At 45.6% G+C, this 23961-nt stretch overlaps 1 protein-coding gene across 7 annotated transcripts in view; it reads right to left on the bottom strand.

Annotated features, from left to right (window-relative positions):
- TTC23 (tetratricopeptide repeat domain 23) overlaps positions 1 to 23961 on the bottom strand; it is a 113882-nt gene that overhangs the window by 25968 nt on the left and 63953 nt on the right. For 5 of the 7 annotated variants that reach the window (XM_063640068.1, XM_055277106.2, XM_055277103.2 and 2 more), the window contains exon 7: positions 13101 to 13206. In XM_063640068.1, coding sequence (XP_063496138.1) covers positions 13101 to 13206 — 106 coding nt within the window. Of the gene's footprint in view, positions 1 to 13100; positions 13207 to 17395; positions 17495 to 23961 lie in introns of all 7 variants that reach the window. The other 2 variants (XM_063640066.1, XM_063640067.1) reach the window with 1 other exon arrangement.

Genomic DNA, 23961 nt, shown 5'->3' with positions numbered 1-23961 from the left:
GTAGGACTCTGAAAGTTCACTTATTTTGATGGATTTGGAGTGTAATCTTGGTACATATTTCTCTTTTTTTTTTTTTTTTTTTTTTTTTTTGAGATGGAGTCTCGCTCTGTCACCCAGGCTGGAGCGCAGTGGCGCAATCTTGGCTCACTGCAAGCTCCACCTCCCGGGTTCACGCCATTCTCCTGCCTCAGCCTCTCCGAGTAGCTGGGACTACAGGCGCCCGCCACCACGCCCGGCTAATTTTTTGTATTTTTAGTAGAGACGGGGTTTCACTGTGGTCTCGATCTCCTGATCTCGTGATCCGCCCACCTCGGCCTCCCAAAGTGCTGGGATTACAAGCGTGAGCCACCGCGCCCGGCCGGTACATATTTCTAAAACATGAAAAATCTGGAAAATATTGCTGACATGCTGCCAAGGGAAGAAATCATTCAAAACCCCAATCATTCCAAATACTTCAACATACTGGTTATAATATAACACAAATATTTTTAAATGCATGCCAATCTTGAATGCAAGAAAAAGAAAACCTCAGGTATGGAAAATGATGAGAGAACTAAAAGCCAGAGAAGTGAGTGGGAGCTGAGGTTGAATGGCCCATGAGCATATTAGAAAAAAGGTCCATCTACTAGTACTGGGGTTTTCTAAGCCTGAGCAGGACTAGGGATGAGGCCTGAGGCTCATTTGTGGTGGAAAGCTGAATAGAACTCCCTGCAAAAAGCTGGTGTGGCCAGCAGAATTCTAAGGTGACCCGTGACCCTTGCCCTTGCGTAGTCCCTCCCCTGTGGTTATGGATGGAACTTGTGAGTATGAAGATACAGTTCTCCTGAGATGAGCTTATGTTATAGGGTGCAGCTGACTTTAAGAAAGCGAGATTATGGCCGGGGGTGGTGGCTCACACCTGTAATCCCAGCACTTTGGGAGGCCAGGGTGGGAGGATCACTTGAGCCTGGAAGTTCAAGACCAGCTTGGTCAACACGGCGAAACAAAAAATAAATAATACAAAAAAAAATTAGCCAGATGTGGTGATGTGCACCTGTTATCCCAGCTACTTGGGAAGCTGAAGTGGGAGGACTGTTTGAGCCCAGGAGGTTGAGGCTTCAGTGAGCTGTGATCACACCACTGTATTCCAGCCTGGGTAACAGAGCCAAGACCCTGTCTCAAAAAACAAACAAACAAACAAAAAAAACCCAGAAAGATTATCCGCTGGGCCAGACTTAATCACAGGAGCCCTTTAAAAGCAGAGTTTTCTCTGGCTGGTAGCAGAAAAGGAAGTCATATTTATGGAAAGCATGACAGAGATTTGATGAGAAGGATTTTGCCTGCTGCTGAGATGGAGAGGGATATGGTGGAAGGACCTGAGCAAGAGCAGCCTACGGAAGCTGAGAGGGGTCAATGGCCACCAGCTCTCCAGGAAACAGGGACTTCAGTCCTACAGCTGCAAGGAACTCAACTGTGCTCATAACAGGAACGAGCTTCAGAAAGGACCCAACCTCCAATTGAGAGTGGAGCTGGCCAACAATGCAACTTCAGTCTGAGCAGAGAAGCACGCCTTACCATACCAGACTTCTAACCTACAGAACTGCAAGGCAATAAATGGGTGAGTAAACAAATTTGTTACGCAGGAAATAAAATGAATACAGCCAGTGCTATGGTCCGAATATTTATGTCCCCCTCAAATTCGTGTGTTGAAATCTAACCCCCATGGTGATGATATTCAGAGGTAGGGCCTTTCAGAGGTAATTAAGTCATGAGGATGGCACCCTCATGAATGGGATTAGCATCCTTATAAAAGACACATCAGAGAGTTTCCTCATTCCATCCACCCTGTGAGGACACAGTGAAAAGACAGCTGTCTATGAACCAGGAAGCAGGTCAGGCACCAAATCTACCAGAGCCTTGATCTGGGACTTTCCAGATTTCAGAACTGTGAGAAATACACTTCTATGGTTTATGAGCCACTTAGTCTATGGTGTTTTGTTACAGCTTCCCAAACACTAAGACAGCCAGGAATCTCTAAAATGAAGATAAGAACAATTGCACTGGTTCCAGGTGTGGACTTAAGGGTGTCTATCCAGAGGTTCTGACTAGAAAAAGAATACCTGAAATAAGCATATATGTAGTCTGAATGTGTACCACCTACTTGGTCTGGAAATCCTGAACCAAGAAACCAGCACAGAAACTAGTCTGAAACTGGAAAAATCACAGGGCTCTAGCATAAGGGTTGGCAAACTTATTCTGTAAAGGACAGGATGGTAAATATTTTAGGCTTTGCAGGCCATATGATCCCCATTGTTGCTATTCAACTCTGCTGTTGTAGCATGAAAGCAGCCGTAGACAATACATAAATGAATGAGCGTAACCATGTTCCAATAAAACTTTATTTACAAAAACAGGTGGTGAGCAAATTTGGCCCATGTGCGTCAGTTTGCTGCCCCTACCCTAGAAGAGGAAAATGTGACGGCTTCCTCCCCCAAGAGACATGGGATTCCCACAGAAGCACCCGTTGAAGAGAGCTTCATGGTGACACATGACAAGCACATAAAGCCTGTTGGGGAAGATTATGACCCATATATACAGTGGTCTACTTGACATTTCCACTTGGAAATATCGTATTTATTATGGAGCACTGTATAAAACATTATCTTTTGCTTTTAGAAATTTCCTCAATATTTGGTTATTCCCTTCTATCATATCTAGTTTTGTATTTGTACTTTCTCTCTGTTTTCTTGATTAGGCCAGCTAGAGTTTTATCTGTTTCATTATCTTTTCCAATGAATTGATTTGGATTTATTTTTCTCATTCTGTGGCGGTAATGCCAGGTGCTTCTCAAGTGGCCTCCATGATCTTCAGGTACAGCTCTCTAGAACACATGAGGATCAAAAATCCAATCAGCCCCTGTAAAGTGTGCTGCTTCTTGGAAGCAGCAGGGTGAGTGGCAAAGAGAGCAGGCTCTGGGCTTGCATTACCTAGGCCCAGGTTCTGGCTCCGCCCCTTACAGCTGTGTGCCTTGCTGTATTCCCCATTTGGAAAAGGGGACCATCATATTAATAACTCCCTTATAAGGAGGTATAAGGAGTAAACAGATTAATCATATGAATAAATGATAACAGGACTGACACATAGTTGGTGCTCAATAAATGTTGATTTTAATTTTAGGGACAGTTTTGATTTGATAATTGTGGCTATGGGTCCCCATACTAGGCTGAAATAGCAGGCAGACTGGAAGCAACAAGTGACAGAAATGGACATTGAGAGGACAGAAACATGAAAACACACAGAGCGATCAAAAGACACAGAAGTCTAGCATCCTTTGCAGATAAACAGCCCTGTACACCTCAAGAGCTCTGAGAACATGCCTGAAATTCACAATGAGAATCCTGGGTCTTAAGAAATGATCTAACTACATTCCATAGGATCTGTGTTAGAAAGGAGAGATGTAAACACTTTGGAAATATGTCTACCAAATCTAGTCAACCTAAAGAAAGCTTAGGTCTGAAACAGGTTATGTTCATCTGCATGATTTACTCCATGTAGATTCTAGGCAGTTGCCAGACAGGAGCAGGAATTGCACTCAATGCCAGCTGGCCCTGGGGTCTGCAGTTAGGCAGAAATCAATTGAACTGGATTCCTGTAGCCCTCTCTTTCAATGGGGCCTGTCCCCAGCCAGAGCAGCAGATGCATTTCTGGAGCACTACTCAGAAGTTTTTGTCTTGGTGGGAGAAAATCTACCACATGGAAAATGTTACATCTCTTCCTCACAGCTGACCCATGTGAGAAAATGTTACAGATTTAATGTGCAAATTGAGTATTAACTTTGGCTACTTTGATAATCTAATGTCAGCACATGTTGAGGATGAAGTGGCATTAATTTTGTTGATTATAAAAGCCTTACAGAGATGAACATTCATGTCTAAAATGAATGAAGACAGTCAGGAGTGGAGTACTCTTTTGGTATTTTAATTTTCTGGCTAATTGAGAGTTAACTAAAGAACGTAGCCGAGCAATTCTTTTTCAAAGTAAAGGTCTTTCTGTATCTCAGCCTTGTCCCTAAAGATGGGCCCTTACTGTGCTTACCATGAAGACCTGCAGATGTATAAGGCATGGGGCAATTGGTGCACTGAGTTTCAGACTCTGGGCTCTGGCTGAAGCAGCATTGCCATGCTCAGGGAAAGGCAGGGGCCAAAAGGGCTTAGGGAGCATTTCCCTGCCCTCTCCTGGGGAGGAGCCGATCTCCCTGGCAGGGGTGGACACAGCTGCACCTCACATCTTTCTAGCCCTTTTCTTTGTAATGTTCTCCCACCTCCCAGGATTCCTTCCCCTAACTGCCCCGAAAAGCACCCCATTTGGGCTGGTCCTCTCAACCCGAGAATGGCATGCTCCTTTCCCTCAGTGCAGCTCAGCTCACAGAGAAGCTTTGAGGGAGGACGCTGCAGGGTTCAATTCCAACTAATGTGCAAATGGCTCCTAACCTCAGACTTAGGGACACCCAGTCATATTTTCCAAAGAGGATGCTTGTTAGTGTAGGTGGAAGAGTACACTCCCTCCGGAAGAGGGAATGGGTGCGAGGGAGGAAGGAAGGGAGAAGAGTGCGGAAGGAGCGTATTCCTTACATGAAGGCAACGTGGCTATGGAAGGGACAGAAGGCCAGGTGTTGTGGTGGGCAGACGGACATGGGCCCTGCCTGGGAATCTGCCTCTGGGGGCAGCCTCCTCAAGTCGCCGCTCTCTTTCTTCCTTTAAGTCCTTGGCTTCTTTAAGGTTTTGTGCTTTTCCCATTTTTGTTCCTGGTAGGTCTCTAGTCACAGGAGGATAAAGCCATATAGAGGGTTCCCAGACAGATGTTGTCACATGCAAGCCAACCATACATCAGGCATCTGTGAACTCAGGTTAGGACCCCTGTATATTAGAATGGCCTAGAGCTTAGGAACAGAGGAAGGTCTAGTGCGTCCATGTGTGCACCTTCCCTGTCTATAGATTTCAAACCACTTTTATCTTTATCTGGGATACAAGAAAGCTCCTTTATTGCAAGATCCTGACTTATTCCCCCCAACCCCCTCACCTCCATATTAACTTTGAGAACTAAATCCACATGAGCAGTCTTTGAGGGGAGGGCAAATTGAATCCTATTACTAAAGCAAAGGGGTCACTTCCTGAGAAGCAGTTTATTCTCCTGCTTCCAATGGACATCCTAGTCTATCTCCACCTGGGACAAGTGACAACAGGATTTCCAGAGGGACAGGAAGTCATGGCTGCCGCCTCCCGGCCTGAACCTTGTGCCCTGAAACAGGGTGTGGGTTCACAAAGAGCCAGCAGTTTCAGCACTCTCACACAAAGCCATCCCTACCTTTGAAAGCCACTTCTAGAATCTGCAATCTGATGCCGAAGGCCTGGGCAGAAGCTGAGGTCATTTTCTAAAACACAGGAGCATGACTTAGCTTGTAAATCTGAGCCCTAATGGCACAGGCGTTCCAAGGCCATGAATCTTCTATTTTCGCTCTAACAGAATGTTTAGGTTGTCTGTGAGTTAGAGCAGGGAGAAGGTGTGGCTCGGTGGGCAGGGTGGTTTGATGTCTCTCCAGATGGCTCTGTCTGAGGACTTGGAGCCACGTCATTCTAAAAGACCCTGAAAGATTCTGTGTAGAGATGTTCATATACAGGCAAAAGAAAACAAGGCTTCATCCCAAGAGCAAGAGGAATGCAGGACTGCAATGTGGCCCACTGGAGGGGAGGTCAGGAGGCTTTTAATTAAAATAAATTCCAGTAACCCTGCGTTCATTTTCCTGTGGCTGTCCTAAGGCAGGAGTTGGAACAGTAAGGACAGCTTTCATTAAGAGGGAGGCCTCTGTGTACAATGTGACGATTGTCTTTTGTAGCAGTCTTAGGAAATAGTCCCTACTCTGTACCAACTGCAAAGGACCCCAGGGAGTTTAAAAATGGAAAGTCCCAAATCTTAGCCTGGTGCTAACCCAGAGGAGCTCCTTTACCCAGGAAACACAACGAAGCTACGTAGACCCTGCTGGGGGCTGCTGTTCGAGTCTGCTAGCCTGTGGATGCCACGTGGGAAGTCTGAGAACACATAAAGCCCGGAAGAGACTCTTTCCTCACCCCAGAGCCTTCAGTGGTCCCCACAGGAGACCCTCTTCATGAGGAACACTTTCACAATGCCATAGACAGGGGCCTGTGACATGGCTTCAGGGAGTGGCAGGACTGCTGCTCACCAGCTGTGTGATACAAGGAAGTCCGTGGCCATCTCTAGGGACAGGTGTGCATCCATAAAGTGAAGTGATCCAATGGCAGCAGACAAGGTGAGGCTCGCAAGGTATAAATATGCAGAGTGCCCACACAGGGCCTGGTCGCCATTGGGATCTGCCTGCCTTAAGTGTCCTCACCACCAGGAAAGTGACCAGCCCCCCCTCCACCACCACAACTTGGGGCCACCATGTAGTGAAGGCTTCCAGCAACCTCAAGTTCCTGTCACTTGTCTTGGTGATATAGATGTGTTTTCCATAAGCTGCCTTAAAAATCCTTTTTGAAGCCAAGTCGGGGTATAAGTTACATAGGCTTCTCTAAGAAGTTCTGAACACAAATTACAAACCAGCTCAGAAGTGAAAAACCCGAACCTCATGAATATGGTCATCATGCTGCTCATGCACTTCAGCCTCCCCAGGAGAGAAATGAAGGGACAGGCTTTGCTCTCAGACACAGTGAAGGGACAGCAGTTGGTGAGCAAGCTTGATGAGGTTTCAGCTCTGCCCCAGCTAGAGGGGCCAACGCACAAACTTGGGTGGGGAACAGGCCTCCTCTCCTCCTCTTCCACTGGCCCCAAGGGCTGCCAACCCCTGCAGCCCCTACCTGCCTGTCCTTTAGGGCTGCTCAGAGCCCTGCACCCTCAGCAGGGTGGGGTAGGGATGGGGCAACTCCCTCTCTGGGTCTGGAGTGTGATAAGTGGGTAGCACCTGGGTTCCATTCTAGGCCTTGCTTGGCCTCTAACTTGCTGAGTGACCCTGGACCCCAATCCCCTAGATGTGACTACTCTAGGGTGACTTCCAGAAGTTTCTGAGAAGGGATCCTCCTAATGCTGGTGAAAATAGAGTACGGGGTATCTCTTTCCTTCTCTGGGCCTCAGCCTCACTCCACTGCACCCTCACTTCCCCTTTCTCCCTCACTCCCCGTGGGGCACAGAGCAGGGATGGATGCCACATGTGCTGCTTGGGGAGCTCAAAGGCAAGGCCAAACTCATGCTGGTTGGGCATTTTGTAAAAACAAATGGGCCCTGAGAAGGGACAGAGGAAGGTTCTCTCAGAGCGCACAGGGGCCCAGGGGAGTGGGAAGTCTGAAGGGAGACAGGCAGCTGGGGCATGGCCAGCCATGGCTTACTCTCACTTGACTGTACCACCAGGCCCCACTTGGAGGCTCAGATTGGAGGCATCATGAGAGAGGCAGCAGGGACAGCTAAGAAGAGCATGGGAAGGTAAAGGACACCTCACTGTGGCTGCTTCCAGGTGTCCATGTCAGGGGCCCACAAGACCTAGAGCCTGTGTATACCAGGTGTGACTGATTTCTGGTCTCTCTGGAACACACGGGGCCCAAGGAGCATCAGTAACCCATTGAGCAGGGAGTGGGGAGGGCCCAGCACTGGGCAAGCTGAAAAGGCAGGCCACAGGGGGAAGACTTGAGAAAAGGGAGGGTCGTGTAAGGTAAAAAAGAGGAGACCTGGGTGAGATGCAGTGTCCAGCTTCTGATACTGACATTTTTCCAGTCTACTGTGTAAAATGTGGCTAGAGGCTAGGACCAGTGGGGGTGGGGGAGATATACATATTTGTGCATAGGAAATTATATCTTAGGAATCCACTTAGTCAGCCCCTGCCCCCTAAGCTCTAACCGGACAGAGCCCGTTCCATCTGCTGTCACTGAACGCTGCAGAACTCCCCGGCCTGCAAGAGCCCAGACCACAGATGGGGCTACTTCCAAACAAGGCCGCCTGCACTCAGCAGGCTCTGCCCTCTCAAAGGCTGAAATGTTCTTGGCTTTGAACCATTTCATTTCAATATCCTTTAGGAGATGAGTTATAAACACAAAGCCAATGCCCTGAACACTTAGCAGGGCTGGGAAAGCTGTTAATACCAAGTTTGTCTATGGCTGCTCTGGGAAGCTGGCCAGGCTCAGGTTAGTGACATTCCAGGAGCCTGAATTGGGAATCTTTATGCAATCACAAGCCTTCGTGACTTCTTGGGCAGTTTTGTCTGCATAAGGAATACAGGGAAGGCACAGAGCAAAGGGATCAGCTTGTGCGTCGAGACTGAAACACTTGCTTCTTGGCCAGTGGCGTTTTGTTAGTGAGAGGGCAATGCCTTCAATGGGCATTCTGCACGCAAGCAGGCAGGCTACAGAGAATCCTCAAAGGAGAAATTTTTCTCATTAATAATTATTTTCTTCAAAAATCAAAACCAAAACCAACCCCCAAAAGTCTTTTTACCCCGTACAAACAGGTTTAAGCACAGGAGAGCAGAGCTAAGATTCCCCCTTGGTGCTGGGTGAAATGTGCAGATTTGCTCCTGGGATCCAGCCAGGACTTCTGAATTAGAAGTGACCAACGTCCAGGTCAGAAAGTCCTGTGCTGTTGAGAGCTGTGAGTGATTTGGTTGCCCCTTAGTTGCTACACAAAGATAAGTTGCAAATTGCCCTCTCTTATTTCTCCCTGGTGGAGGCAACAGAGGCCTGGAGAAACCTAGGCCGCAGTAGATTTCTTTCATTCCTGCTGTGGGGGCATTGGCCACGTGAGGAGACAGCAGAGAGGTGACATAAAAAACACTGGGAATGTACCCACCTGTGCTCCTGCTGCAGCCCCTGGCTGGGTGGTGCCTGTTGCATTTCTGCTTCTAGAGGGAAGCTGATTCCCCACATGTGCAACACGTGCTGGCCTGGTGAGCTCTTTTCCAGCCTTTCCCACATCTGCCACTGTGGGCGCAAGGATTTCAATGGCAGCAGTTTTTAAACTATGTTCATGGGGTAGGAATAGTTTGAGAATTCTTCTTGCTTTTATTGCTCCTGATTTGCCCATTTAGGTGATTCGTTTGAGGCCTTAGGGGCAAAGGTTTGTGCTCCTTTTTGCACCTGTTCCAGGACTTCATGATGCTGCAGGACAATCAGCATTTATTTCTAGCCCACTGCTTCTCTGCCCTGGCTCCTCACTTAGCATTTACTCACCTTTAAGGCCTCAGTAAGCTTTTTTCCTAACAGCATCAGGGTGATAAATAGTTCAAGTGTCTTCTGATTGATAGGTGCTGAATCTGACAAGGGCCTGCCTAGGAGCACTATACAGACTGATGGGGACTTGGTCCTTTTGGGGGTAGAACAATGAGTAGAGACAGTAGGTCCTTCAGATTCATGGTACCTTCTGGTACGAAGAGGTGGCAGTATGAACTCATCTGTAAAATGGGAGGTCCTGTCCTGCCTCCAAGGGTTGTTAAAAGGATTCAGTGAGCATGTCTGTGGAAGTACCAGCACCTGCATACAAGAGGTGCCCAGGTGCTGCTGCTATGGTTGTCACTGTCATTGTTGCTGTCATTATTGTGATTCTTGCTTGCTCCTGAGTCTCTCCGTCTTTTCTTTTTTTTTTTTGAGACGGAGTCTCGCTCTGTTGTCCAGGCTGGAGTGCAGTGGTACAATCTCGGCTCACTGCAACCTCTGCCTCCAGGGTTCAAGTGATTCTCTTGCCTCAGCCTCCCGAGTAGCTGGGACTACAGGTACGCACCACAACACCCAGCTAATTTTTTTGTATTTTTAGTAGAGATAGGGTTTCACCATGTTGGCCAGGATGGTCTGATGGTCTCTATCTCTTGACCTCGTGATCCACCCACTTCGGCCTCCCAAAGTGCTGGGATTCCAGGTGTGAGCCTCTGGGCCTGGCCTCTCAGTCATCTTTTGCTTCTGCTTCAAGCAACCAATCCTCCAGGCCTAATGCAGAAGCCACCCCCTTTCCCAGTTTGTAAAACTATCAGTCCCAACTCCTTGTGCCTGGGAGAAGTTGTCTTCTTACCCATCTACTTTATGTTTCTCACATTTTTTTTTTTTTTTTTTGGAGACAGAGTATTGCTGTGTTGCCCAGGCTGGAGTGCAGTGGTGCAATCTTGGCTCACTGTAACCTTTGCCTCCCAGGTTCAAGTGACTCTCATGCCTCAGCCTCCCAAGTAGCTGAGACTACAGGCGTGCGCCACTACACCCGGATAACTTTTGTATTTTTAGTAGAGATGGGGTTTCATCATGCTGGCCAGGCTGGTTTCGAACTCCTGACCTCATGTGATCCACCCATCTTGGCCTCCCAAAGTGGTTCCTCACATATTTCAATTCTGACTGGCAAGTGGGCTTTCTGAGTGCATGTCACCGAATGTCCTCAGCTGCTGCAGGTTGGAGCTGAGATTCTCTGCATGCTCCTGGGCCCCAGGCCTTCCCATTGGCACTCCAAACCCTTTTCTCTGGGCTGCCTTCATTCTTCCTGTGTCCCTTGTCTGCCCACAGATTCTTTGGTGGGCCTAAGGTGGGAGGAGACATGTGCAGTGCCAGACCCTATAATGTGACATGGCATAAAGAGCCTCGGGGGTGGCTGGCTGCCTGGGTTCATATCTTTACCACTCACTGGTTATGGGCCCTTGGAAAAATTACCTAATCTCTGGGTGCCTCAATTTCTCCATCCAACAAATGGGGATAAATGTACCTATCTCATCGAGTTGCAAGGATTTCTGAATTAATAAATGTAGTGCGGTGAGAACCATTGCTGGTATGCCATATATAAGTGGTAGCTATTAATATTATAACTGTGTGAAGTCATTTAATTATCACATATTTATTATCTGTATCAAGCAGGTATTATTATCATTTTCAATTTAAGAGAAGGCAATAGAGTGCTATATTTAGACTGGAAAACTTTTTAAAAATATATAACTAAAATTGGATTGCCTCTGATTCCGTAAGTCATGCAAAGCAGAGTGGCCTAACTTCACAGCTATGGGACAATAGCATTCTAGGGCACAGATTCACTAGGTCCCACTCAATTCATACCTGCAGTCACTACACTGAGCACTGGGTCAAGTGCTGGAAACCAGAATCCCTCCAAGCAAAAAGATGGTCTTTTGGCCTTAGCCTCCTCTCTGTTTGGTATTCATTCAGGAATGGACCCACCTCTCCTTACTCTGCCAGTTTACGCCCCCAAGGAAAACAGGAAAGATCTGACAGCAACCTGACACTCTTGCTTTCCAGGTCAAAAGTCACAGATCCAGTCTTCACACTTGTTTTGCCTCACTCAGAGCCTTAAACATATTTCAGTTAGTTACTATCAGTTAAAAATTGGGCTGGGTCTGTGGTGGCTCATGCCTGTTATCCCAGAGTTTTGGGAAGCCAAGATGGGACGGTAGCCTAGGGCCAGGAGTTCGAGACCATCCTTGGCAAGACTCTGTCTCTAAAAAAGAATTTTTTAAATTAGCTGGGTGCAAGTAGTGTGTACCTGTAGTCCCACCTACTTGGGAGGCTGAGGCAGGAAGACCACTTGAGCCCAGGAGTTTGAGGCTGCGGTGGGCTATAATTGCGCCACTGCACTCCAGCCTGGGTGACAGATTGAGACGCTGTCTCTAAAAAAATAAAAAATAATTAAAAAAAAAAATTGAAGATTCTCCAATAAAACTCCAAATTTCTACCTTCTCTTAGAAAAGGAGCTCTGCCAATATAAGCTTCCCTTCCACATGGCTGCCAGGGGCTGGAGCTTAAGTAGCAGGTATGGGTTTTAGTTTGCCACAGTCCTCACCACTCTGTTTCGTCTCTCTCATACTACAGCCATCAGTTAGCTACCATTTATAACTATGCTTGCTGCTGCTGCTGGTTTCTGATAACCACCTGCTTCACTCACATTGCTTGCTTGGTTCCTGTAGACATTTAGATTTGTGACTTGCTATTCTAGGAGTTTCCATCAAACATGTATTTTAAGTGTTTTATTAAGAGGTATGGAATAGAAAGTACTTTCCTCCTATTACATGAATTTTAGGCACCAACAAACAAACCTGATGGTTAGTGTGGAATGTTCTAGGGAGCGGGGACAAGAAAGGTCACCTGTCTCCTCTCTCCATCCTTACACAGGCTCCTCCAGATCTAAAAAGGTGCTTCAAGCTCTAGCAGGCCAGAATGAGAGATCTGCAAGGTGAGATGGACAGATGGATAAATGCCGATGCCCCCTTCATCAGTTCCTCTGTGGACTGAAACTCCCTGCCTGGCCCATGGATCTTTTCGGACCAGGCTGTTCACTGAAGCTTTCCCTTCACCTTCTCCCATGTGCTGGCCTCATTTTAGCCTGACTTCTGCTTCCTGAATCAGCCCCATGCCTTCCAGATATTGATTTTATGCTTTTGAGCACAGTGGACCTTATTTTATTCAGTACGTAATTATTTTTATCTGATATCTTGGAATACACCCTAGGTCTTCTTTATGAATTGTACTCCATTTCTGAATATTATGACCAAAAAAAAAAAATCATTAGTACTATGTGTTTTCTGCCAATGGAGGCACATTGTATGCTCTGTATGCTCTGAGCCCAGGATGGTGGATTAAATAATTCCTGAAGCTTGATGCTCTACCTATTATGCGGCGATAAGAAAAACCGCAAGAAAAAGCCATAAATGGCAACTTCCTTTTGGAATCCTGAAGCCGTGTAAGTTCATCCTGATGGAAAGTTCAGCCCTGACAGTGTCTGGAGGCCGGCTGGCCCAGAGGCTGAGCTGTTGCCACAACAATCTTTAAAAATAGATCACCTTTGAAAGCAGAGCAGATTTCCCGTAAGCCCAGTACAGATGCTCTGGGGCCCTTAACAGCTAACATTTGGATAGAAAGTAGCTGTATTTAAGAATAAAAGACTAGAAGAAGGCTAGAAGGGGAGAGAAACCAAAGGACTCCGAGGAAAGCAGCAGAGTAGCATAGCTGCAGATGATCAGATAAAACAAGGAAGGCTCTGTGGCGGGCCTGTGTCGTGGCTCTGTCCACCTGTTAACCCACCTAGAAGGCAGCTCGTTTACAGACCCAGGTGCCTGTGAGACAGGAAGAGAAAAGGATTCTTCTCACCATGGTGCTCGTGTCTCCCTGAAGCGACAGCAGCGTGGGCGACGATGTGTGCGGAGTCTGCTGCCTCCACTTGAGAGGGGCTTCTACTCAGGATGATGAGATGTGCCTGTCACCACAGAAAGAAGAAACATGTTGTTTACATACTTGGCAGCAGCAACAGGGAACTAACTGTCCTTGCAGAGATAAGCAGAAAGCCAAGGAACTTTCCAGCAAGCTAGAAGAAATTATTTATGTGGAAGTGAAATCAACTTGCAGGAGAGCTGGATTTTAAAAGGACTGAGTAGTGGAGGGAACACTGGACAATGAATCCAGATGGCTCAATGCTATAGCCAGGGCCTGTCACTAAGCAAATCATTAAACGTCTATGATCCTTTGAGCCCAGTGTCAGCAAAGGAAGGGGGAGTTACAAGAAGTAAAGAGATGGATAGAAGGTGTCAATGCTGTGCAGAGAAAGCGGGCAAGCCCAGTGCCCTGCCTGCCAGTCAGCCCCAAAAGTGGGACCTACCCGTGGGTGTCAGCAGTCTCCCCACAGAAATACAGACCCCTCCTTTGTGCCTGTGCCACCAAGCCCATTTGCCTGCACCCTCTACAAACTTGCTCAGGGGAGCTGCCCAAGCACAGAAAGCAGCTCAGTTCCTTGAAAATAAAGTCCACCAAAATGTTTTTGCCCAGGCTTGGTGGCTCATGTCTGTAATCCCAGCACTTTGGGAGGCCAAGGCAGGTGGATCACTTGAGGTCAGGAGTTCAAGACCAGCCTAGACAACATGGTGAAACCCCGTCTCTACTAAAAATATAAAAATTAGCCGGGTGTGGTGGTGCATGCCTATAGTCCCAGCTATTTGGAAGGCTGAGGCATGAATATCGCTTGAACCTGGGAGATGGAGGTCGCAGTGAGCCGAGATTGCACCACTGCACTCCAGCCTGGGTGACAGAGACTCTGTCTCAAAAAAAAAAAAAAGTTTTTAAACAACGAACAAAAAACTATGATCTTATGAACATAAAATCACAATAGTCCTTTCAAATAACAATGCAAAATACATGCTTTCAAATAAAAAGTAACTACTCATCTCCCTGTCAGCATTTGGAGTTTTAAAATACTATTAGTAACATGTCTACATTCATTCATACTTAGGATCGCCTACTGTAGGAGTGGCATGGGCTAGAAAGTGTGGGCAGTACAAAAAATAAAATATGGTGAAGTCAGATAATACACTAATGTGAGTCAGTAGGTAGTTCACAATTAATTGCCAAAAGAGTGACAGAATACTAAAATGCCATGAGTAGGCTAGGCATGGTGGCTCACAACTGTACTCCCAGCACTTTCGGGGACTGAGGCTGGTAGATCGCCAGAGGTCAGGAGTTCAAGATCAGCCTGGGCAACATGGTGAAACCGTGTCTCTACAAAAAATACAAAAATTAGCTGGGCGTGGTGGCATGTGCCTGCAGTCCCAGCTACTCGGGAGGACTAAAGTGGGTGAATTGCTTTGAGCCCGGGAGATTGAGGCTGCAATGAGCTATGATTATGCCACTGCACTTCAGCCTGGGTGACAGAGCAAGACCCTGTCACACACACACACACATTCACACAAAAAGATAAAAATGCCATGAGTTTAAAAAAAGAAAACACTAGATTGGGACAGGCAAAACACACTAGCAATTCATAAGATGTAAGCTGCACTTTAATTCTTTTTTATTTGTGATACCATTTTAATTTTCTTGATAATTGTTATCTTCATTTTATACATGAGAAAACTAAGATTGCTGAATGGGTGATTACGATATCTCACAGCAAATAAGAGACAGAGATAAGAGTCTGACTCTGATCCTCTAACTTCAAATTCTGCAGTTTCTATCATGTCCTGAGTGCTGCCATTCCCCCCACCCTGGCCAGTGGTGGGAGACATCACTAACTGATGCCAGCACACTCCTCAGGGAACCCCGATTCAGTCCTCAGGAGCTGTGATTCATCCATGGCAGCTGGCACAGGAGATCAAGTCATCCCAGTTGAGCATTCTAGTCTGGACCATGCAGTACTTCCTCCTCTTGTGACCAGCCGAATGCATTTCTGAGACTATAATCAGGGCAGAGATAGAATCTTTGATTCTAGACTGTCACCTTACTTGTCACATGTTAAAATCTGCTGAGCTACTAGCTCTGGACTTTTTATGATGGGGCTACTCCAAAATAAGATTGCAGGTAATAATTTTTATTGCTGCATTGGAATAGTCAGAATTTCTTATTCTTAAGTGCCAACAATACCCTTTGCTTTAAAACAACATTTCTGATTATAGAATATAAAGAATTGAGTATGTGATTTTGGCAACCCCAAATTAGCCACTGTCCTTGATTTGGCATGAAAGGCCCAATCTTAAGCTCTGACTTGAAATGTTTTTCAAATAATGGGCACTATGAAATTCAACTTCATGTATGCCTAGACAATAGGAGCCACAGGGATAGAGTCAAATTATTGCTTGTGTAGTGTTTGCAGAAAGGAAAAAAGAGAGGAAATACCCACTCCCACCAAAAAAATACCACATGCAAATTGAGCCACGTTTACTTTGTTTCCCTCCTATCTCTACTCCTATCTCTACTCCTATCTCTACTCCTATCTCTACTCCTATCATCTCTACTCCTATCATCTCTACTCCTATCATCTCTACTCCTATCATCTCTACTCCTATCTCTACTCCTATCTCTACTCCTATCATCTCTACTCCTATCTCTACTCCTATCTCTACTCCTATCTCTACTCCTATCATCTCTACTCCTATCTCTACTCCTATCATCTCTACTCCTATCATCTCTACTCCTATCTCTACTCCTATCTCTACTCCTATCTCTACTCCTATCTCTACTCCTATCTCTACTCCTATCATCTCTACTCCTATCATCTCTACTCCTATCATCTCTACTCCTATCTCTACTCCTATCTCTACTCCTATCTCTACTCCTATCTCTACGATCTGTTATTTGGAGAAAACAATCACTGTGTAATGCCAGAAAAGCTTTAACTCATACGATGCAAAGACATACAGCATTTTAGATTAACACCAAAACAAGAAAGATTTTATATTTTGTTTCTTTCTATTCAATATTATAAATTCAAGAAAATGTTAATAGATATGTGTCTAACAAAATTATTTTCAAATGAATAATTACGTGTTCTGAAACCAGCGTAAGTTGTTTTTTTGCCATGGAGACAAAGCAAAGTTTTCCAAGAGTAAAATACACACAATATCAAGAAAATGAGTCAGGCTGGGCGTGCTGGCTCATGCCTATAATCTCAGCACCTTGGGAAGCCGAGGCAGGAGGATCACTTGAGCTCAGGAGTTTGAGACCAGCCTGGGCAACATAGTGAGACCCCATCTCTACTAAAAAATAAAAAAAATTAGCCAGGGGTGGCGGCATACACCTGTAGTCCCAGCTATGCAGGACACTGAGGTGGGAAGATCACTTAATCCTGGGAGATCAAGACTGCAGTGAGCCGTGATCATGTACTGCACTCCAGCTTGGGTGACAGAGCAAGACTCTGTCTCAAAAAATAAAAAAAGAAAGTGGGTCCTGAAAGCTTAAAGGGATCTCAATTTATCATGACTTAAACATTTTTCTACATGAGATGCTAACATAAGCAAACATTTATTATTCATTATTCACTTCAGAAACTCAATCCCTAATGTAATTTATTTGATGTTCATGAAGCTTTTAAAAACCATACGCTAGAGGGAAGGGGGTTTGATGGGGGGACACCCATGATGTCTAAAACGTGCAAAATTAGCATCTAATTTATTCAGTAAAATTCAATTTAATTTCATTTAATTTAATTCAGTCCTACTCAATTCAATTTATTTTAATTTTTAAATGCTTTCTGCATGCCAGATATTGTGCTAACAGTAGGAATTCCCCTGAAAAATTAGGCAGGAATTTTAGTTTTAAAGGAGCTCACATGTGAACTACAAAAATGTAGGATAGTTTGTATTTTATGCAGATTTACAGACACCGCCCCTCACTAGGTTTTTGCACCCAGCTAACTAACTTCCTATCTACCCTTACTCTTGTCATCATTTCCCAAGATTTCAGTATCCATGAGATTGGCCTGTACTCAATCAGGCAGGAAAGAGATGGCACGTGTAAACAGGTTAATAGAGGAAAAGAGGTCAATAAAATGATTCCTGCCATGCAGGAAACCCAAGATGAGCGTGCTGGGTCCCAAGACAAGGTGCCGGGGGCATTTGCTATAACCAGAAAGAAGAATTGTAGGGAAATGAGCAGTGGGTTTCAGTAGAGACGCAGCCTACCTGCAGGCACCTTGAGGGGAGGGGCTGGAGGAGTGGATGCTCTGTCTCCATATCTTCCCTGGTCCAGGCTGTGTATCTCTCAGTCTGAGGGAAAGGGCACTGAGATGGTAATTAAAGGTCAGCCTCTGGGGCACAGAGTAGGGCTGAGAAGGATGCAGAGTGTAGCTGAAGGACCAAACGGAAATGTCCAGCAAATGACCCAGCTAATACCTTGGCCTCTCAGGTTTCTGACAAACTTACTTTCCTCCTTACTCTCAGGTGCCCAGTCCCTGGGTCACACTCCAGACTTCATCATCACTCACTCAGTGTTACCACTGCATCCTCCAGCTCACAGACCCATTTTGGCTCTTGGGGGGTCCTAGATCTATTGCCTCCATGCACATCTACTCCACCGCCCCCTGACACTCTCACTAGTCATCCAACCCTCCTGCTGTCCTTCCCTTCTTGTCCAGCTTAATGGGCACCGCCTGTTGCCTGTGTTGAAAATGCCCTCCACTGATGCATTAATTGAGATGGTAAAAAATGGGGAACCACGTAAATATCTATCAGCAGGGGAATGAACATATTGTGGTTTATTCTACAATGAACATATTGTGGTTTATTCTACAAGTTCTTGATTGAACTCCATCTACATATGTTAACATGGTTATATTTCAAAAACATACCACTGAGTGAACGAAGCAACTTGTAAAAGGATGCAAACACCATGGCACCACTGATTTTCAAGTTTCTTTTCTGGAGCAGAAGAACCCAAACAAAACCTTCTGTGGTTCTCAATATACACAGCAGGAAAGAGCAGAACAGCTGCTCTCACAGAAGCAGGTGGAGGGGCCTGGAAGTCTGACTACCTGCTTCCAGCTGGCTGCCCCAGAAGAACCTCCATGGAACATGAGGGCTCAGGGTGACACAGATTGAGAACCACAGCACATGCTGGGCAGTGAGGCTTCCTTAGGGAGTGAGTGCAAAGGAAGTTGACAAAGCTAGTGATTAGACTACACTGTCTTTCCAAATTCAACCATTGTTCACAATTTTCAAACAATGCTTCATTTGCTAAGGGAATATAACTACCCCGTTACATGCATCTGAGAGCATTTAAGGACTAGGAATCACAGTTAACAGAATTATAGGCATCCTGCCTGCCTCTCCTGGATTTCTGCAAGAGATCAAGTAACGGGCCTCGCTGGGGCTCCATAATTTGACCACACTCACTCCTCCTCATGATTTATTCATCTCCCCAGGGCTTGCATTTCCCCTCACGTCCTTTGTTCTTTTCAGTATCTTATGGTTACATTTATCAACTGTCATCTTGAAGCTGAGGAGGAATGTTTAATATCCCCAAATCCCTTGGGGTGCTGGCATGTTGGACCGGGTTAAAAACAAACAAAAAACTTCTAATATCCCACATTGAACAAGGTCATTAATTAAAAAAAAGAAAAAAATCTCATCCACAAGACCAAGGACCTCAACCCCTGCCAAGGCACAGAGCAGCTGTTCCATCCTGGTGCCTTGTGTGTGTGTGTGGGGGAAAGCACAGATTCCTCAGTGCCAATCAAGCTGTCAATAGATGTAGCCAGAGCCAGAGCTGGCAGACTTTTATCTAACTGGGCCTGTCCCCTTGGATTTGTAAAATGTGTAATATTTCCTAGAGAAAGCTTGATGACTAGTGAAAAGGATGAGAGATACTTCTATTTCTGCAGGCAGACCCCATCATCTGAACACTCAACTTCAAACCCTGGGAGGAGTCTGAGTGTGGAATCCCAGCTCTTGGGGATGGGGTGAGTCTTGCGGGTGAGGGAAATATATTTTCCCCCCACTTTGTAATAATTACGGGTTCAGTGACAGAGCAAAATCTCTCCTACAGCAAAGTAGAGAGTAAGTACACAAGAAGATCAAAGTACATTTGTTGACTTAGCTTGAATGTATTTACTCTGGAGATGAGAACACTCAGCGAGGAGACAATAGAAGTCTTCAACTTAGTCACAGCCAGGATCTCTTTGTACAGCTGAGGGTGAGCACTGGAGGGACACAGGGAAGGAGGGAACTAACATCGATTAAGCATCTTCTTCTGCCAGGTGTGGCACTAAGTGAATTTTACCACTTACCAGTTCACTCAGTCTCAAAATGACCATTGAAAGTGATGTGAACAGCCCAATTTACAGAAGGGGAAATTAAGCCTCCAGGAGATTAGGCTACTGGTTGAAGGTCACATGGTGGGTCGGCAGCAGAACAGAGATTCAGACTAAGGCCTGTAATTCCAAACTGCATATTTTTCTAGTCTAACGCTTGGTTATTGAGAGGGTAGAAGTCACAGAAAGATGATTTTCTAATCAATGTAATGAAGAGCTATTTAAGGGTCAGAGAAAGAGGTTGTCAAAGAGTAGACTCTGTCCAGAAATGGAGTGGGCTGCCTAGAGGGAAGAGCGAGATGCTAACATGTGGATGCCTGAGCAGCTTCTAAACGCTTCAGAGGGATGCCATAAAGGAGAGAAAAGCGGCAGATGGTGGATAGAGAAGATGTTATGGTGCCATCCACCGAGAGTCTACGACTCTGCTTTGTTTCACGTTTGTGCCTTAATTCAAAAGAAGTTCAAGTCCACTTGTCATTGGAGGTGTGAGCTTGCTGTTTCTTTTATAACTGACCAGCTGTGAAGTTGCATAGCTTTCCTTCTCACCCTGCCAAAACTGGTCATTTCACCCTTCAAATTTAAGCTGACACCCTTATGTAAGACAGGGTCACGTTGCAGCCCCGGGTTGCCATTTCCTTCCCTCTCCCATCTCTGCCCAGCAGGGAAGCCTTTCATGGCCACACACACCTTGGAGGCCTGGGGCAGCTGGTGAACCTTGGCCAAGAAAAAGATGGAGCTGGGAATCCCTGGGGTATTAGATGAACAGGAAGTCACTGGGAGCAGAGAGTATTGGAAAACTGAGTTCTGAGGGCGCTGGACTAAGCCAGTTTCTTTTAATAGTCAGAGAAAGTCCTCAGTGGCAGCTCTCCAGTTGTCAATTTTAGCTCCTCCAAAGAGCTGGGGAGAAAAAGCACTACTCTGTATAAGCATTACCAACAAAATAGATATCTCAAGGGCTTATATTTTCTTGGTTTGGTTGCAAGTATGTGTTTTCTTAAAACTTAATTAGATTTTTAAATGATAAGAGTATTACCTGCATATAATCTTAAAAAATCTTAAGTGACGGAAAAGAATAAACAATTGAAATTAAAAATACTCCTTCCCCCTTCTACCTGCCTTACCCTCTTTTTCTCCCCATTCCCAGCCTTACAGCTAATCAGTTTCCTGTATTGTTCCAGAAATAAATCTCTCTCTCTCTCTCTCTCTCTCTCACACACACACACACACACGCACGCACAATCATAACCCAGCCACGCGCCGCTCTAACTTCATCTCCTATGACCCATACTGGGCTCCAGCCACAACGGCCAGACAGATAAATTGCATTTCTTTAATTACGAGTGAGGCTGAGGATTATTTTTATATGGTTATTGGTCATTTATGTTTCCTCTTCTGTAAATTGTATGTTCCTGTCTTGTGCATGTTTCTACTGAGTTGTCTTTTTTATCCAGATTTTTAAAGAACTCTTTGCATATTTTCTCCTCTTTGACATTTATGTTTTGACTTCATGATATATTATCACAGAGTAGTTTTTCATTTTTACGCTGTCAAATTTATCACTTTCTTCCTTTCTCTTTTTTTTTCTCTTCTGTCTCCTAATGTATACTCATCTGTATATATGCAGAGAAAAATTGTTCAGCAAGTGTCAACACTGGCTATTTCTGGGCAAGGAGGCCTGAGGTGACTGGTAGCATATATTTGACCTTTCCTATATAGCTTGATTTTTAAAACACAAAGAACATGTATCATTTTTAGAAAAAGTAGTTATTAAAAAAAAAACCAGTAATCTTCCCCTTTGTGGCACTTGGATTGATGTCATTCTTAGAAAATTTTTATAGTGAAACAATATGAAACAATAAGTGAAATAGTATGAAAATGGACTAATACAGTAAATTGGTACCAGCAGAATGGGGCATTGCTATAAGATACCAGAGAATGTGGAAATGACTTTGGAACTGGGTAATGGGCAGAGGTTGGAAAAGTTTGGAGAACTCAGAAGACAGGAAGATGTGGGAAAGTTTGGAGCTTCCTAAAGACTTGTGGAATGGCTTTGGCCAAAATGCTGATAGTGATAAGGACAATGAAGTCCATCCAGGCTGAGGTGGTCTCAGATGGAGATGAGGAACTTGCTGGGAACTGGAGCAAAGGTCATTCTTGCTATGCTTTAGCAAAGAGACTGGTGGCTTTTTGGCCCTGCCCTAGAGATCTGTGGAACTCTGAAATGAGAGAGAAGATTTAGGGTATCTGGTGGAAGAAATTTCTTTCTTTCTTTTTTTTTTTTTTTGAGACAGAGTCTCGGTCTGTCACCCAGGCTGGAGTGCAGTGGTGCGATCTCGGCTCACTGCAACCTCCGCCTCCTGGGTTCAAGCGATTCTCCTGCCTCAGCCTCCTGAGTAGCTGGGACTACAGGCACGTGCCACCACGCCTGGCTAATTTTTTGTATTTTTTGTATTTTTTTTAGTAGACAAGGGGTTTCACTGTGTTAGCCAGGATGGTCTGAATCTCCTGACCTCGTGATCCACCTGCCTCGGCCTCCCAAAGTGCTGGGATTAGAGGCGTGAGCCATTGCTCCTGGCCTGGTGGAAGAAATTTCTAAGCAGCAAAGCATTCAAGAAGTGACAGAGCATAAAAGTTTGGAAAATTTGCAGCCTGACAATGCAGTAGAAAAGAAAAACCCATTTTCTGGGGAGAAATTCAAGCTGTCTGCAGAAATTTGCATAAGTAACAAGGAGCTGAATGTTAATCACCAAGACAATGGGGAAAATGTCTCCAGGGCATGCCAGAGACCTTCACAGCAGCCCCCCTCATCACAGGCCCTGAGACCTAGGAGGAAAAATGATTTTGTGGGCCCAGGACCCCCTTGCTGCATGCAGCCTAGGGACTCGGTGCCTTGATTTTTGCTCCAGCCATGGCTAGAAGGGGCCAAGGTACAGCTTGGGTGTGGCTTAAGAGGGTGCAAGCCTCAAGCCTTGGTAGCTTCCACGAGGTGTTGAGCTTGCGGGTACACAGAAGTCAAGAACTGAGGTTTGGGAACCTCTGCCTAGATTTCAGAAGATGTGTGGAAACGCCTGGGCGTCCAGGCAGAAGTGTGCTGCAGGGATGAAGCATTCACAGAGAACCTCTGCTAGGGCAGTGTGGAAAGGAAATGTGGGGTGGAAGCCCCTACACAGAGTCTCCACTGGGGCACTGCCTAGTGGAGCTGTGAGAAGAGGGCCACGGTCCTCCAGAGCCCCAGAATTGTAGGTCCACTGACAGCTTGCACCGTGCTCTGGAAAAGCCACAGACACTTGATGCCAGCCCATGGAAGCAGCCAAAAGGGGGGTTGTACCCTGCAAAGCCACAGGGGCGGAGCTGCTGAAGGCCCTGGAGCTCACCTCTTGCATCAGCATGACCTGGATGTGAGACATGGAGTCAAAGGAGATCATTTTGGAACTATAAGGTTTAATTACTACCTTATTGGATTTTGGACTTGCATGGGGTCTGCAGCCCCTTTTGTTTTGGCCAATTTCTCCCATTTGGAAAGGGTGTATTTACCCAATGTCTGTACCCCCAATGTATCTAGGAACTAACTTGCTTTTGATTTTACAGGCTCATAGGTGGAAGGGACTTGCCTTGTCTCAGATGAGACTTTGGACTTGGACTTTTGGGTTAACGTTGGAATGAGTTAAGACTCTGGGGGACTGTTGGAAGGGCATGACTATGTTTTGAAATGTGAGGACATGAGATATGGGAGAGGCCACAGGCAAAATGATATGGTTTGGCTTTGTGTCCCCACCCAAATCTCATCTTGCACTGTAATCCCACAATCCCCACGTGTCAGGGGAGGGACCTGTGGGAGGTAATTAAATCGTGGGGGTGGTTTCCCCCATGCTGTTCTCGTGATGGTGAATGAGTTCTCATGAGATCTAATGGTTTTACAAGTGTCTGGCATTTCCCCTGCTGGCTCTCATTCTCTCTCCTGCTGTCCTGTGAACAGGTGCCTTTTGTCATGATTGTAAGTTTCCTGAGGCCTCCCTAGTCATACAAAACTGTGAGTCAATTAAACCTCTTTTCTTCATAAATTACCCAGTCTCGGGTATTTCCTTATAGCAATGTGAGAATGGAATGGACTAATACAACTGCATTCTACATCTTTCTTAATTCTAAACAAAAGGCTAGTATTAATATTTTCGGAGGTGTTTAAAATTAAAAATAGCATTATTCTGATTATTTACAATAAGTTGATTGCATATGTATAGCAAATGCACAGCAACTACTAAGAGCCAATCAGAAGCGCTGCCATTAGCTGAGAACTCTGCACCTGCTAGGAGCCATGTGGGAGCACTGAGCAGCCATCACCCCAGGCCTGACCAAGGCCAGTAAGTTGTTCAGGCTGAGACCTAAAGCTAGATTTTCTGGCTCCAAAGCTGTCAGTAGAGCAACTGATGAATTTAATGATTT

Source organism: Symphalangus syndactylus, chromosome 5 (genome assembly GCF_028878055.3).
Source record: "Symphalangus syndactylus isolate Jambi chromosome 5, NHGRI_mSymSyn1-v2.1_pri, whole genome shotgun sequence".
Lineage (NCBI taxonomy): Eukaryota > Metazoa > Chordata > Mammalia > Primates > Hylobatidae > Symphalangus > Symphalangus syndactylus.
The sequence above is the reverse complement of the archived record's forward strand: the minus strand, read 5'-3'. Positions and strand labels throughout refer to the sequence as shown.